Genomic DNA, 15,107 nt, shown 5'->3' with positions numbered 1-15,107 from the left:
ACCCATTGAGGTCAATGGGTCGGCAAAAGAATGCAGATGGCACATGGACCGCATCTGCGAGTTGAGGGCCACAAAACGAATACAGTTGTGTGCATGGGGCCTGAAGGTTGGAATCCCACAGATGCTTTGCTGGATGGTAAGCACACAATTATTTTTCCCAATAAATGAATGACGTGTACCTGTATCCTCTTCACTGAGACGCTTCAGCTTACGCTGGGCCTCTTCAGCCTGCAAAATGAGAGAAGACGCATTCAGTTAATGACATTGCATCCTTGAAAGCATGGAGGTTATTCTAGTATTCCTTTCATTTCCAGTCGCTAATAAAAGGGACACAATGGCATGACAAGACCACTAGCAATCCTCTTGTAGACATCTTCTACACTGGCTCCTGTACAGAGGATGGGCAGCCATCTTCATCTTTGAGCTGCCGTGTCTCCCATCAGAACTTGACCTATACAGTGAAAATGTGGCTGATCGCCGACCAATTCTTTAACATATTTATAAATTGACCAAAAAGTCGAAAAGGTAGAAAAGTGAATTTACCTTTGACTGTTCTGCTCTTGAGTAATGGTAATAGAAGAGGTCGAAATCCTTAGCGCTCTCCGGCTTTAGCTCATATAATCCTCTTCCCGTCAGGCCTGGCTTTCTTAACACGAGATAACGACAAAAATGACTTTTAGATACTGAACGGGTTCCGAGTGTGGTAAAATCAAGAAAAGACATCACAACTTACTTAAATAGTGCAATAGTCTCAATCACTTGCTCCATTCCAGTTTCCTTGTTTTCCTATCGGTTAAAAAACAGGACAGTAAAATGTTGCACACAAACATGGCCACTTACTGGAACGTCACCCATCACTCAGTAATATACTGTGTGTGTGTATGTATGTACATGTGTGTATGTATGTATGTATGTATGTGTGTACGTATATATATATATATATATATATATATATATATATATATATATATATATATATATATATATATATACAGGGAGTGCAGAATTATTAGGCAAGTTGTATTTTTGAGGATTAATTTTATTATTGAACAACAACCATGTTCTCAATGAACCCAAAAAACTCATTAATATCAAAGCTGAATATTTTTGGAAGTAGTTTTTAGTTTGTTTTTAGTTTTAGCTATTTTAGGGGGATATCTGTGTGTGCAGGTGACTATTACTGTGCATAATTATTAGGCAACTTAACAAAAAACAAATATATACCCATTTCAATTATTTATTTTTACCAGTGAAACCAATATAACATCTCAACATTCACAAATATACATTTCTGACATTCAAAAACAAAACAAAAACAAATCAGTGACCAATATAGCCACCTTTCTTTGCAAGGACACTCAAAAGCCTGCCATCCATGGATTCTGTCAGTGTTTTGATCTGTTCACCATCAACATTGCGTGCAGCAGCAACCACAACCTCCCAGACACTGTTCAGAGAGGTGTACTGTTTTCCCTCCTTGTAAATCTCACATTTGATGATGGACCACAGGTTCTCAATGGGGTTCAGATCAGGTGAACAAGGAGGCCATGTCATTAGATTTTCTTCTTTTATACCCTTTCTTGCCAGCCACGCTGTGGAGTACTTGGACGCGTGTGATAGAGCATTGTCCTGCATGAAAATCATGTTTTTCTTGAAGGATGCAGACTTCGTCCTGTACCACTGCTTGAAGAAGGTGTCTTCCAGAAACTGGCAGTAGGACTGGGAGTTGAGCTTGACTCCATCCTCAACCCGAAAAGGCCCCACAAGCTCATCTTTGATGATACCAGCCCAAACCAGTACTCCACCTCCACCTTGCTGGCGTCTGAGTCGGACTGGAGCTCTCTGCCCTTTACCAATCCAGCCACGGGCCCATCCATCTGGCCCATCAAGACTCACTCTCATTTCATCAGTCCATAAAACCTTAGAAAAATCAGTCTTGAGATATTTCTTGGCCCAGTCTTGACGTTTCAACTTGTGTGTCTTGTTCAGTGGTGGTCGTCTTTCAGCCTTTCTTACCTTGGCCATGTCTCTGAGTATTGCACACCTTGTGCTTTTGGGCACTCCAGTGATGTTGCAGCTCTGAAATATGGCCAAACTGGTGGCAAGTGGCATCTTGGCAGCTGCACGCTTGACTTTTCTCAGTTCATGGGCAGTTATTTTGCGCCTTGGTTTTTCCACACGCTTCTTGCGACCCTGTTGACTATTTTGAATGAAACGCTTGATTGTTCGATGATCACGCTTCAGAAGCTTTGCAATTTTAAGAGTGCTGCATCCCTCTGCAAGATATCTCACTATTTTTGACTTTTCTGAGCCTGTCAAGTCCTTCTTTTGACCCATTTTGCCAAAGGAAAGGAAGTTGCCTAATAATTATGCACACCTGATATAGGGTGTTGATGTCATTAGACCACACCCCTTCTCATTACAGAGATGCACATCACCTAATATGCTTAATTGGTAGTAGGCTTTCGAGCCTATACAGCTTGGAGTAAGACAATATGCATAAAGAGGATGATGTGGTCAAAATACTCATTTGCCTAATAATTCTGCACGCAGTGTATATATATATATATATATGTATATATATATATATATATATATATATACATATACACACACACACACACACCCATATATATTTCTTGCTTGTGTGATTGGGAGACTGCTGGTATAGCTGCTACCACTAGGAGGCGACAAGTGAAAAAAAAGCTCCTCCCAACAGCTATCACCCTCCTGCAGACACTTGGGGGAGATTTATCATCTCCCTACACCATTTTTATGGAGTAGAAAAAAAGTCGCAAACAGTGTTCGAAACTTTTTAAACGCCACTGCAACAACAAACTTTTGCCTCAAATGGAGTTTCTAAGCCGCCCGTACCGCTTTCCAAAAAAGAGGGCGGGGCCAGCAGGGCCGGTACATTTATCTTCATTTACACCGGTTTTGTACTGCAGCTTTAAGTGTAGGCGCGCAGACTCCCGGAAGATGTGCCTAAATTATGACCAGTCCTGAACCTCAACATAAACTTGGTACATGCTCCGTCAGCACAAGGGATATAACAGACCAGTGCAGAACATTCCGGTCTTGATAAAACGTCAATGCCGCAAATGGCTGATTGATGACATTGATCTGATACTGATGACCTATCTGGAGCATCTGTTATCAGCTTATAAAAGCAGGACGACTCCTCCAACATGAGGGAAAATGCATGAATCGGTTCAGAGACGCAGCTTTACAAAGTAACAGCAAAGAAAACCTACTATACTCACGTCTTCTGGCAGCGCCTTCACCAGCTCACTATGAGCCATGGGCCGTATGCTCAGTTGATGGACGATTTCACGTTTTATCTCATCAGCAACTGTCACCTGCCCAACGCCAGGGCAAAATCTCTCACCTGTTACAGACCAAAAAATAAATAAAAACTATCAGTCCTGTCAGCAAAACTTCTGTTTTCAATAAGGATGCAATGCAACCCAAAGCTTGTGGTTGGGTGCACTCCACCACGAGATCCCGCTTAGGGTTATTACACTATGGTGCAGTTTAGACCCCAACCCTTTTGTACAAAGTTCCGCCCATTTCCCCCCGAAATCCCTCCACCTTGTCATGCGTGTCTAGTCAGAAAACACTGTAGAAACCCTACCTGCAACAAACTGCGCTATTTGGCACCACTTTTTAGACAGATTTTTTTGAACGCATTAATAAATCTGGGCCCAAGTGTTTAATTCCCCTACAGCAACACCACAGTGGAAGTGAAGCATTCCATAAATCCCACTGGGCACTATGTAATGCATGGAAAGACCAAGTACCCTCGGGGGAGATGTCGAAACTCTTAGTAGTTATGCTTTGCCCTGAGATGGTGGTCCTGAATGAAGGAACGTATAGAAGAGCAAGTCAATGTTATAATTCACATATCGATGTGTTAATAGTAACTTACCAACTATCATAATGATCACATGTAACATCTCTTCAATAAGGGTGTTATTCTGCTGCACTAGATCCTGATCAGAGAGAACAGAAAAGACTCATCACACAAACATATCAGTGCCTGATAAACATTTAAAGCGGTTATCCCATGAATCATTTTCATACTAACAGTCCTATAGGGTAGTAATTTATAGTACGGGACATACAGTTTTCATTATTCTTCCCGGTCTTCCTCTTGCTGCTGCTCATCTGTGCTGCTAGGGGCGGGCTCTTGACAGAATCAATTTCCTTCCCCCTCTGGCAGCTGACAATATAGTCCCTTCTTACTTCCCTTGGAGAGGGATTCTTTTCAGCTATACTATCGAACTGCTGAAGAGGCTCTGCTCCTCTGCCGATTGGCAGGGTAGAAAACTAATACACAGAATTCAAATACTTGGCTGTGGGCAGAGTGACTGAGAATGTGTGACCATGGCAATGTGGTGTGGGGGACAAGAGCCACCACTCAGTGGCTTCTTCACACGTAATGCCGCTGCTAAGTGGTAGTGGGGCTCTTGTCCTCAACCACCATTGTTTTGACCTCAGCTATATTTAAAGTTATTATTTATTAATCTTTGGTTATTATTCTTCTTCTTAGATCTGCAATTTATTTTGATGATTTGGTCCTCCTATACACATTATTGGTGGTGGTGGTATTGGTGGTGGTGGTGTGTGTGTGGGTTTAGGGATTTATCATACCCCCTCATATGTGCATCTGACATTTCTAATTGTTTTTTTATTCTGGCTGCTTTGTACTAATAACGAACTGTATTTTTCATATTTTCATTTTGGTTTATTTTTCCATTATGTGGAGGTGCAGGAGTTTGTGCACACTTGTTTGTTGCAGTTATCTCACCAGTGAAGTATGATAGCTGCAGCGCCCTTCTAATTATTGAGTGGTGCCTGCCATTGGTTTTATTGATCCATACAATGAATATGATATTTAATGGTGGGACAACACATTTAAAGTCCCTCAACCTGACCCCTTCCATTGACGTAACAGCAGTTCAACATGAACACATCCCATTTTTTGAACAGTAGTACCTTGTTTGTGCTGTCTTTCCTGAACCTCTTCCCATAATCAGGAGTGCCAAATATCTGGAAAATTTCAAATCGGCTAAGGACAATCATCAAAAAATGGTTGGGGTCCATCATGGAAGCTCCAGCCTATAAAAACAATATATCAGAGGGGTATTCATTTTTACATTCTGGACAACCCTTTTTCATAGATCATAGATGCTGCAATAAAGAATCATTGAGGAGACCCCACATCCCATGTAGAAGCAAAGCATTACCCAACAGGGATCAGCAACCTTCGGCAATCCAGCTGCTGTGAAACTACAACTCCCAGCATGCACTCTTACGCATCTGTTCTTGTAACTCCTATAGATGTGAAAAGGTGGATTCTGGGATTTGTAGTTTCAGAACAGCAGGAGTGCCGAAAATGCTGATCCCTGACCTAGCATCTGTCAAGGTCCATCTGTGTGATGTACGTACGAGCCAGGATCTCCTGACAAATCGCAGGTGCAAGCTACCCGGCATAATACAGCAAACAAAAAACAGTAGCAGCACACCACTATATGCGCTAAGACTAAGTGAACAGGTAAATGTGTGAACAGGGTCAAATACATGACGCCATATAGTTACTGCAAAGCAGTGGAGAAGGCATCCTCTGTGGAACTTAGCACTCCCTGCCCATCCCCCACCCCTTGGTGCTTTTAATCAGAGAAACAATGGAGCTGGACATTCCGTGTTAGAGTAGGTCCCACCTGATGAGAAGCGACCTTGCCGTCTGGTAGGTGGGCCCGACATATTTTTGATCAATAATATGCGCTAAGAGCTTCTCCACTGCTTTGCAGTAACTATATACTATATGGCGTCATGTATTTGACCCTGTTCACACATTTACCTGTTCACTTAGTCTTAGCGCATATAGTGGTGTGCTGCTACTGTTATTTGTTTGCTATATATATATATATATATATATATATATATATATATATATATATATATATATATATATATATATATATATATATACACACACATATACACACACATATATACATACAAATATATATTTTTTATTTTTACAATGGAACTCTATGGCAAACAGATGCCACTGTATTGTATCAGACTGAGGCATCCGATTAACGTATACCTTTTTGTAATGATGGGAAAAACGCTTTGTGAACCCAGCCTAATAAAGTCTAATAAGTTTTGGATACTGTTATTGAAAGATATGACAACATACTGGGACTCAATCACTGCAGCGGCTGCGGGGCCTGCAGGGAACTCTATTCACATTGCAGCCATGAGTGAAGTCAATGGCAGAGATCTCATTATTAGAAATTCTAATATTTTTTTTTGTGACAGGACGGGTATAAATGTTACCTGTAGCATTACAATGTCCTTGTCAAACATCTCTCTTCTGCATTTGACATTGTGATAGTAGTAGATCTGTTAAAAGTATAAAAAAAAAAAAACACAATAAAAATTAGAAACATCCGCAAATACAAATAGGTTGATTACAATGAAAAAGTCTGAGTTATGATCTAAAACAATGCTGTCAGAAAGATAAATTATTTGGGTCACAAATCATATCTCTGAACTTTAAAGGGAATCTGTCACACTGATTCTGGACTATTACCTACAGTAAAACGTTAGCAGTACTATTTTTTCCCCACTGTCCGCGCTCAGAACTGTATTGAAACACCCTGTCAGGACGGTTTCATTATGTTAGTGTGGCACAACAGGCCAGACTGTGTATTTCAGTGCAGGTACACAGGCTTTGTGATTCATCTTCCCTACCTATAATTTTCCCTTCCCATCTACAGCCTGGAAAACTTGGAGGCTTTCCTTCCTCTCCACTGTCCAACTTCCATCGCTCTCCCTGCTGTGTGTACAGTGAGTGTCCTGGCCTTACTCTCGGCCTAATGACACAAACTTCGTAGACCCCTATGATGCTATTGGGCACACTCACCCATACGACGTGCAAAATTTCACCTTAGGCCTCCTGCACACAACCGAATGGCTTTTTCAGTATTTTGCGGTCCATTTTTCAGTTTGTTTCAGTAATGTTTCCGATTCTGTTCCATTTTTCTGTTTGGTTTCCGTTTGTGATCCGTTTTTTTTCAGATCGGAAACGGAAGCATACAATAATGTTTAAACAGTAAGTACATAAAAAAATTGGGCTGGGCATAAAATTTTCAATAGATGGTTACGCAAAAACGGAACGGATACAGAAGACATACGGATGCATCCCGCATGCATTCCGTTTTTATTTTGCGGAACCATTGACTTGGAGCCATGGAATGTGATTTGCGGGCAATAATAGGGCATGTTCTATGTTTGAACGGAATGGAAATACGGAAACAGAAGGCATGCGGAGTACCTTAAGGTTTTTTTTTTTGCGGATCCATCTAAATGAATGGTTCAGTATACGGAACGCAAACAAAACGGAATGGAAACGGAAGGAAACGCTCGTGTGCAGGAGGCCTTACTTTGAAACTAGCCTAAGACTGGGAGAAGGGCGGGGGAGAACAGACAGAGCCAGCCACTCATGAAGGGTTGTTCTGATGCAGAACAAGGGGTATTTCTCAATAGCACTTTTACAGGGTATTCATAACGTATCCAAAGCAAATTCATGGTTAAACCATGGACACTGCATTGTAGGGATAACTCAGCTGGTGTCAGACTCTCTCTAATAACCATTTCTGGGAATGGAATTGGAAAACAAAACAGCAACGCCGCCATTAGTGTCTTTATTCAATTGGTCCGTACATATTATATGGGAACTTGGCAAAACCACTTGTGACCCCATAGATTTGTCTACCTCAGAATTGCTCTACTACTGAAGCATATTTTTCGCTCATACAACACAATATTTATAGCAAATCAAGTCAAAAGAAACAGAAAAGATCTCCTTACCTGGTTGACTAAGGAAAACCCATTCCTTCTCCACATCCCAGCATGCACCTGAGCACATAGCACCAAACACCGCAGTGGGTGTTCAATCAGCATTGGTGGACTCAATTGACTCTGCAAAATAATAATCCGAGAACTTACACTTCCATCTCACACACAACGCAGTGTTACGCGTTTCTACTTCTACAAGCAACTTCCAATTCTTGATCTTGTTGGACACATACTGTGTTTATTCTCCGAGCTCGGTAGCTTTCTACTAATTTGGAATTCACATGATAATCAGTGGAACCTGATTAAGGTTCGATTACAGTTCTATGCTTCAAGCTCCAATAAGACGTTATAATATGTCGATTGGCATTACTAGAGGTTTTGTTTCATCAGCACCAGAACCTTGATGATGACCAGCAGAAGACACACGTGTCAATACAAGTGACCAGGTTGTATTAGGCCCTGTACAGACTATACTCCAGCTTTCTGTTGGATGCATACTTTAATAGATACATACATAGATAATTTGCGTATACTCCCAATGGAAGGCTCTGGCGTATGACCCTGTATATACCACACATCCATCTGTGGTATATGGTTATTTGTGGTAGCCCATTGGGCTGAAGGACAGCACGGTCGCTCAGTGGTTACAACTGGTGCTTTGCAGCGCTGGGTCCGGGGTTTGAATCCAACATCTGCATGGAGTTTGTATCTTCTCCCTGTGTTTGTGTGGGTTTCCTCTGGGTACTCTGGTTTCCTTCCGCACTCCACACAAATAGGCAAACTGACCCTAGTGTGTATTGTGTGTTAGGGTCGAGAGCCTATATGGCGGCCAGTGCCTTCCCAGGGAGCCACACAACTATCCCTGCACTTTGAGTCCATGTGTGAAAAGCACATTACAAATGTTTGTCATTGTCATATAAAAAATTTAAAAAAATAAAAAGAATCTTGTGGTTGAGTAAATGGAGCACTCTCATTTATGCATCAGAAGCTTTTCCAGATGCAGTGCTCTGACACAGTGTACACACGGCCTTAGGCTACTTTCACACTAGCGTTATTCTTTTCCGGCATAGAGTTCCGTCCTAGGGGCTCAATACCGGAAAAGAACTGATCAGATTTATCGATTTATCCTAATGCATTCTGAATGGAGAGCATTCTGTTCAGGATGTCTTCAGTTCAGTCATTTTGACTTTTCAGGACAGAGATAATACCGCAGCATGCTGCGGTTTTAGCTCCGTCCAAAACTCCGGAACACTTGCCGGAATACCGGATCCGGCATTTTTTCCCATTGACATGCATTAATGCCGAATCCGGCCCTGAGTGTTTCCGGCAAAACGGATCTGGCATTGCGGTCTGCACATGCTCAGACCACAAAAAACGTGAAAATAATAAATGCCGAATCCGTTTTTCCGGATGACACCGTTGAGACGGATCCGGCATTTTAATGCATTTGTCATACAGATCAGGATCCTGATCAGTCTTACAAATGCCATCAGTTTGCATGTATTTTGACGGATCTGGGAGGCATCTGCCGCAAGTGTGAAAGTACCCTTAGTCTCTTGCAGAGGCAGTAAAAAAAAAAAATGCAGGGACTCTCTGTTATTGGGCAGAGGAGAAAGACACCAACTATGAGTGAGTCTAGCATGATCAGCCCAGCCATGTATAACACAGTTGTCCAGTCTACTCTGATATCCTGACGACTGTGGGTTTCTGAACACACACCACGCCGATTGCTGAGCCAGCAACATTTGGGAAAAAGTGTCCATCTTACCGAGAGACGCAGCATTTTGGTGACTTTATTGCAGCTGGAATTATTGTATGAGAAAAACAGATATTCACTTACAAATGGAAGCAGCTCGGGGAACTTGTACGCCACTTCGCTCTTACTGAGCAGAGCATGGAGACCTAAAAGTGAAAAAAAAGGACAGCTACTGGCAGAATACAAGGTGGGACGCCTCACTGAGCGTAACATGTTGGCATATGCTAGAGATATGTGATCATTTTCTTAGGCGGAATACCACTTTTAAAGTGTTTCTGTCACTAAAATTTTTTAGTACTAAATTGGCTGACATTAGCGATGTGCTGCACCCAACTCTGCTATTCTAACGATTATCCGTGCCCCCGTTACTGTAGAATTCTTACTTTTATAATATGTAATTTAGCCCCTAGGAGCGGGGGGGTGTTTGCTCCTGCACCTAGAGGCTCCCGTCTCCCACCTCAAGTCACGCCTTCCAAGTGTTGATTGACAGGGCCAGGCATCGTTCGCATCCTTCTGCCTGCCCTGGGGAAATCTCGCCGTTCGGTATTCTGCGCAGACGCGGTGAGGGAAGGACGCTCGCAGGCTGCCAGCTTTCTCACTGCACCTGCGCAGAAGACAGAAAGGCGCGAGATTTCCCCAGGGCAGGCAGAAGGATGCGAACGATGCCTGGCCCTGTCTATCAACACTTGGAAGGTGTGACTTGAGGTGGGAGACAGGAGCTTCTAGGTGCAGGAGCAACCCCCCCACCCCCCCTGCTCCTAGAGGCTCAATTACATATTATAAAAGTAAGAATTCTACAGTAACGGGGCACGGATAATCATTAGAATAGCAGAGTTAGGTGCAGCACATCGCCAATGTCAGCCAGTTTAATACAGAAAATTCTAGTGACAGAAACCCTTTAACTTAGGCAAGCAGGAAGCGTATGAAAATGACAAGAATAACGCTACCAATATGCAAGAGGAAACGGGACAAACCGCAACACAATCGGCTATCTGCGCTTTCCTATGTGCTCTTAACCCCTTGACGACCTCCACCATATATGTACCGGGGAAGTCGTCACTTTAAAGATGGTGCTTGCTCACAACACCAGTGGGTGCCATAGCTGCCAGTTTTCTGCTGTTCCAAACAGCAGAGGCCCAGGGCTTATGCCTACCATCAGCCATAAGGCAGATCGTAGACATTTAACTCCTCCTCAGATGCCGTGGTTAAATGTGGCCACTGCATCTGAGCAGTGAAGATGCAAGAGCTGCATGCTCCTGAGCTCTTAATACCCTTCCCCCACTGAGATCGGGGAAGCTGTTACATTACAGTGATAGCCCGGGACCTCAAGCAGGCTCTGATACCCATCACTGGTATATTCCAATACAGGCCTGCAGGTGGCACAAAATCCTTCACAGAATACAATTGGCAATCTAATGATTGCTGGTTATAATCGCCTAAAATAAATTTTAAAAAACACACACACTATATATATATATATATATATATATACACACACATACATACATATATATTTTTAAAAAGTTCAAATCAATTGGAAAAAATCTTAGGCATTGCCACATCTGAAAAACACCCGTATACAATAATAATTATCCCCTAAGGCAAATGGTGTACTGGAAAAAAAATCTAAACGGCCAATTAGCGCTTTTTTGGTACTTTACCTCCCCCGAAAAAATTTAACAAAAAGTGATCACAAAGTCAAACATACTCCAAAATGGTATCACTGAAAAGTACAGATCACCCCGCAAAAAATGATCCCTCACAGAGCTCCATAGATATAAATACAAAAAGGTCATAGTTTTTATTTTATTTTTTGGAATTAAAACACAAGAAAAAGCACACTCCAAAACCTGCTCCTGTGGCAGAATTCCTTTTTTTTTTTCTTCCCCCAGCTCCCCACTACATCATATGCAACAGTAAATGGTGCCATTAGAAAGTACAACTTGTACTGCAAAAAAAAAGAAAAAAAAGAAGCCCTCATATGGATATGTGAACGAGAAAAAAAAAAGGCTCTGGGAAGGCGGGGAAAATAAAAAAACGAAATCGCAGGGCTCTCGAGGAGTTAAAGGGGTTGTCTCACATCAGCAAATTTATCATGTAGAGAAAGTTAATACCAGGCACTTACTAATGTATTGTGATTGTCCATATTGCTTCCTTTGCTGGCTGGATTCATTTTTCCATCACATTACACACTGCTCGTATCCAGTGGTTACGACCACCCTGCAATCCAGCAGCGGTGGTCGTGCTTCCACACTATAGAAAAAAGAGCAGGCCTCTCTGGTGGCCGGGACTGTGGGAACTCACATAGGCTTTTTTCTACAGTGTGTAAGCACGACAACCACTGTTGAATGTTAGGGTTGTCGTAACCATGGGAACGAGCAGTGTATAATGTGATGGAAAAATGCAACCAGCAAAGAAAATAATAAGGATAATTAACATTCTCTGCATAATAAATGCTATTTTCTGAAGTGACATTAAAGAGACATTAAATAGAAAATAGAGGGGTTTTTGATAATTACATGGACTCCAGCTGTTGTAAAACTACAACTCCCACCATGCCCTGCTGTAGGCTGTGCGGGCATGCTGGGAGTTGTAGTTTTTCAACAGCTGGAGGGCCAAAGGTTGGGCATGCCTGCTTTAAAGTATGCAATTCTTACCTGCAAGAAGGCGAGAGACTGGAAGGTGAATGCTAACTTTTTCCTGTGACACACAGTATCGCATGGTCTCCACTGAATGCCCGGCTAAGGTGAGAGTAATGGGCTGCTCTCCATCGGTGAAGCCGCTGTGACAATGTGTGAGTACGGCCAGGCACTTCTTGTAGGCTTCTATCAGAACATGCTCCTGGAAAACACCCACCAAATGTTAGTCATCTACTGTACTCAGGATATCTAGTAATTAAAAAATATAATGCAAATGCCGTACTACTTCACAATCATGGAAAACTACATTGATCTGCACTTGCGCCCATTCATAACCATTTAAAAGGAGTATTCTGATCATTTCAAGTTGTTCCCTATCCAAAGGATAGGGGATAACTATTAGATCAGTGGGGGACCTACCTACTGATCTCAAGAATGGGGGCCCTGTACCCTGCAGGGACCCCAAAATGAACAGTGTCAAGTCATACATGGACCCTGATGCTTCATCTCTATGGAACCTGCCAGAAATCGCTGAGCGCTGTAACCTGCTATCTCTGGCAGTCTCACAGAGAGAGAACCGTTCATTTCGAGAGGGCCCAGTGGGATATGGGGCCCCCATTCTTGTGATAGCAGGGTGTCCCTGTGGTGGGACCTCCGACTGATATAATAGTAATCCCTCATCCTGTGGATAGGGAAATAACTTGAAACTACTGAAATACCCTTTAAAGAGGAGCTGTCCCTTCTCCTGACATGTCAGTTTTAGTAACTGCTTTCATACCCTATGTAATAACAATTCTGTAACACTCTATGATGTGACATTCCTCTATTATTCCAGTTAAAAGTTCACAAATAAATTGACAGCAGTCTGCAATAAAGGTACTGCTGGGTGCTACCAGTAGTAGGTGTGCCTGACTCCGTCCAATGAGTGCTGCCAGTGTCAGTGCCCCCCCCCCCCCCCCCAACTGGTAACACCCATCTGTACCTTTACTGCAAGCTGCTGACAATTCATTCAAACTTGTAGTAGGAATAACAGGGGAATGGCACAACACAGAGCCATAAGAATAGATGCTCCAGAATTATTACATGGGAAATGCAAGTAGTTACTAAAACAGACATGTCAGGAGAGGGGACGGGTCCTCTAACCAAATGTTTTAACCCTTTCATCCAGAGAGCAAACCTATTGTTGTGGAGTTAACAATTCAAATCCATGTAGAACATGAACAGCTGTTATAATGTACAATATGACTACTTCTCATTTTGTGGTACGCATATCCGAGTGCAGCAGTGGCGAAGCTGTGGCACAGGTGCCAGAGGTGGCACTCTGAGCCCTCTCAGGCTCTGTTACCAATATGCCTTAGGCTTTTCCTGCCATTCATCAGCACAGGGCACGCTATGAACAGCACACTGAATGTAGGCAGGCTGTTATAGCTAAATGATAAAGTACATGGAAGATATACAATACTGGACTGTAGCATTCAGGGTAAGTTGCTGTGTTGGCACTTTGCAATAAATAAGTGGGTTTTGAGTTGCAGTTTGGGCACTCGCCCTATAAAAAGGTTCGCCATCACTTTCTTAGGGGCTATGGCGACACAGGTCTAGGACGCAGGTGTGGTGCCTCTAGCTCGTGCGTTTGCTAGACCTTTTTCTCCCTCTCTCACAGTTTCAAAATGGCTCTGATGAAAATAGTCTCTGTTACAGGGGGCATTGATGCAAGTTTGCTCTGTTCTGATGGCACTACTGTAAACTGGCTTTCTGAAGGGAAGAGACATTTTTTTTAATTAGCTCCCCTGCCGTGAACGGTTGTGGAGAATGACTTAAAGGGGTTGGTCAGTTTCCTATATAGATGACTTATCCCCTGGATAGCTCACCAATATCAGATTGGCAGCTGCCTTGACACCTGGCGCCCTGCCGATCAGCTGTTTGACGAGAATGCAGCGCTTGTACGAGCACGGCTTTCTCTTCACTGTACCTGCTCACCACTGACATTGCAGCGGAGCGCAGGTGTAAATGCAGCTCCCCCGTCCCCATTCACTTCAAAGGAAAGGAGCAGCTACATTCCATCTGTTCCTTCCCATTGATGTGAATGGGGAAGGAGCTGCTGCAATTAAACCCGATGTCGACAGCGAGGAGGCAAACAGTTAAGAGAAAGCAGTGCTCGTACGAGCGCTATGTTCTCTTCAAACTGCTGATTGAAAGGGGTGCCGGGAGTAGGACCCCCGCTGATCTGATATTGATGACCTATCCTAAGGACAGGTCATCAATATAGGAAACTGGCCAACCCCTTTAACACGTGTAACCAGCAGCACTACACATTGTTATACAATGTGATTACCAGGTGGCGGCATACTAGGTAAGTAGATCTTATAACTACTCAATGGATCATTTTTAAGAGCATGAAAATAGCAAACATGCTTCATTTTTATGATCTATAAAATGAGTATGACATGTAATAGCGGCACAAAACCTTGAACTACCTTCTCTATTTGCTAAAGGATTATATTTCTTCCTGCAATTCTCTTCACAAGTGCACCTTCGGATAAGTACAGCATTTCAGCAGTTTTATACTTGGAACTGCTACTTACATCAGTAGAACACCAGTCTTGCATCATGGATATGATATGTGTTAGTTTCATCTGCAAGGTGAAGGCAGCCTCCCACTCCGGCTCCATCTCGATATGCTGTCCAACTTGTCGAGTTATAGGATCCATTCCCTGCAGGAACACAGGCATCTGACAGTCATTCATAGCAGATCCACACTTGCCACACTATCTACTCCAGTGGTCCTCAACTGGTGGACCACAGTCCGAATCTTGGACGGTATGCCAGCTGTACACACCCTG

General features: G+C 42.8%; 1 protein-coding gene across 1 annotated transcript in view; it reads right to left on the bottom strand.

Moving 5' to 3' along the window:
• The window catches only part of UBR2 (ubiquitin protein ligase E3 component n-recognin 2), a 141,507-nt gene that overhangs the window by 72,091 nt on the left and 54,309 nt on the right, over positions 1 to 15,107 (bottom strand). Inside the window, 11 exon segments of the mRNA XM_040430376.1 lie at positions 180 to 228; positions 544 to 646; positions 734 to 786; positions 3,264 to 3,388; positions 3,929 to 3,992; positions 4,999 to 5,121; positions 6,349 to 6,414; positions 7,885 to 7,995; positions 9,713 to 9,774; positions 12,286 to 12,469; positions 14,850 to 14,978. Of these exon segments, the coding sequence (XP_040286310.1) occupies positions 180 to 228; positions 544 to 646; positions 734 to 786; positions 3,264 to 3,388; positions 3,929 to 3,992; positions 4,999 to 5,121; positions 6,349 to 6,414; positions 7,885 to 7,995; positions 9,713 to 9,774; positions 12,286 to 12,469; positions 14,850 to 14,978 (1,069 nt within the window).

Source organism: Bufo bufo, chromosome 4, assembly GCF_905171765.1.
Source record: "Bufo bufo chromosome 4, aBufBuf1.1, whole genome shotgun sequence".
NCBI classification, from domain to species: domain Eukaryota; kingdom Metazoa; phylum Chordata; class Amphibia; order Anura; family Bufonidae; genus Bufo; species Bufo bufo.
Note: the sequence above shows the minus strand (reverse complement) of the source record. Positions and strands in the feature narration are given on the sequence as shown.